General features: G+C 41.9%; 1 protein-coding gene across 1 annotated transcript; it reads right to left on the bottom strand.

The window, feature by feature from the left end:
- Positions 1-657: 657 nt before the first annotated feature.
- LOC149186392 (uncharacterized) lies at positions 658-1,641 on the bottom strand. Its single transcript, XM_089409327.1, has one exon. The coding sequence runs from the start codon at positions 1,639-1,641 to the stop codon at positions 658-660; it is 984 nt and encodes a 327-aa protein (XP_089265453.1).
- Positions 1,642-2,283: the final 642 nt, after the last annotated feature.

The raw sequence follows: 2,283 nt of genomic DNA, 5'->3' as shown, positions 1-2,283 counted from the left end.
AGCATTCAAGCCAAAGAAGGAGTGAAGCGTATGGAAGATTCCAGGTATGCTTCATCCCGTTATCTATTTACTTTAAGGAAAATAATAGTGCCTTTGTCTTTTTTTTGTTCTAGGTCAATCATCTAGGCCTAGGGAAGATACTTCTATCCGCAGTCATAGATTCTGCATATCAAATTGGCAACTCCACTGGGGAACGATGTATTCCATTTCTTGCTTTACCTCTTCTTCTTTTTTCTGAAGAAAAAGCAAAACTTTTTATTAAGAAGCATAAAAAGTTTACATTTTGATGAGGTCTTGAGCCGATCTAAGGGCTCGTTGGTTGTTGTTTTGTTCTACATTGTGTGTTGTTACAGCTGTTATATCCAAACAAAAACTGTACAGTTCTCCTCCCGGCTGGAGGCAAAAATAAACATCAGTTTGAAGACACTTCAGGCTCTGGGGTCTCCTTCGTTGAAGGAAAACAACCCCTTACAGAAAATTTAAAAAGTCTAGTTATACAAAAGACATATATACTGCATATATGATAGACTGTTCTGCTGAAATAGCTCATGTAAAAAGGAAAATAATAACCGTGAGAAGATATATATAAACAGTGGACATAAAAACCAGCAAATATATCCGAGAAAACTGCTGTCAAAAATAATATAAAAGCTGTAGTCATTGTGGCATAGCATAAGGGGGCTGATGAGAAATGTGTGACTGCCCCTGTCTGATCTCTTCTACTGTCCAGCTGCCCAAATCCTGTTGTAGACCAGCCTTAGAAAGCTGATCCGCGTCTTCATTTTTATCCCTGTAAATGTGGCAGATGGTAAACTTATTAAAAGATGACTTTAAAAAAGTAATTTCTTCCACAAGAGTCTTCAATATCTGATTTTGACAAGATGCATTTCCATTGACCCATTTTATAACATTTAGTGAATCCCCAAAGATTTGGATTGAGTTGATATTTCTGTGAAGAAGCCAGCATAAGAGAAGGCGCAAAGCAGACAGTTCAGCATAGTTATTTGTGCCTGTACCCAGCCCTACAGATGCTTTTAAAGAGTGTTCTGAATTTATGTGGATGCACAAGCCCGCTCCAGCCTTATTGTTTTGGGATGCCCCATCAAAAAAAGCCCACGGAATGCCCTCCTGTATGATGATTTGCTTTTGATTATTTTTAGGATTTTTGGCTTCAGGGGGCGGAATGGCTGAGTATATAGCAGCAACATTGGTAGCAGTGATGGAAGTGGGGATGTCCTTGTCTTGAAACAAGCTTTTGTTTCTAGCAAGCCAAACTCCCCAAAAGAAGATAAGGGGCAAGTTTCTCATGTTCCCCTCCGGATAGTTATGCCACCATTTCCTCCAGGCCGCTTCCATAGGATCAGGACCCCACTGAGCTTTTACCTTGAGCAGAACAGTAATCTCCTCCCATATCTTTTTTGCGACTGCACAGGTTGAAAAAAGATGATTGATGGTTTCCTCTTCACACTTGCACAAATGGCATCGCCCAGGCCCAACTAGAAACCTGGCTTGTAATATGTCCCAGGTTGGGATCTTCCTTTTTAAAATGCACCATAGAAAGAGCCTAGCTTTTGCTAGGCATTTGAGTTTCCAAATGTTTTTAGCCCACCAATCTGGAACTCCCCAACCCTTCTTTCCCATTAGGTAAGAGTATCCGTCTTTTGGGGAATAGTCCCCAGTTTTGCCTTGAGCCCACATCAAGCGATCTGGTTCCTCTTTGATCCTGACATTTGAGCATTGCAATTCTTTGGTGTAAACCTCCCACTCGTTCTTCCATCTAACATTTATTCCTAAGTCTTCAACACTCTACCATGCCTGTCCCCAAAAGGTAGACTGACCGATTTTCTCCACCTGATTGAGGTTGGTAATTCCTATGCTGTCTAGATGTCTAAGAAGCTCTGGTGACAGGGCATAAGCTTCATTGCACCCTACCCAGGGATCTCTGCCAATTCTGATCTGTCTTCCATCGCCCACTTTCCAAGCTAATCCTTGCTCAATCACTGAAAAGGCTTCCACCGTGGCCTTCCATATGGCGGAGATATTCTTTAACTTCTTGTCCTGACTCCTAATCCACTCTTCCAAAGGGACTGGATCGATGTACTTCCTTTTCACCACCCTTATCCACAGATTCTCCATAGTTATTAATCTCCAACCAGATTTTGCTGCTAGTGATAGGCTGAACTCAGGGAGTCTTTTTATTCCCCATCCTCCCCAATCTTTTGGTCTAGCTACTTTGTCCCAGGCTACCCAGGGTAAAACCGAGGACTCATTTGTTCCTGCCCA

The sequence above is a fragment of the Pinus tabuliformis genome, chromosome 3_1, assembly GCF_031772625.1.
Source record: "Pinus tabuliformis cultivar Carrire ecotype Pingquan chromosome 3_1, CPIR1, whole genome shotgun sequence".
Taxonomy (NCBI): Eukaryota; Viridiplantae; Streptophyta; class Pinopsida; order Pinales; family Pinaceae; genus Pinus; species Pinus tabuliformis.
The sequence above is the reverse complement of the archived record's forward strand: the minus strand, read 5'-3'. Positions and strand labels throughout refer to the sequence as shown.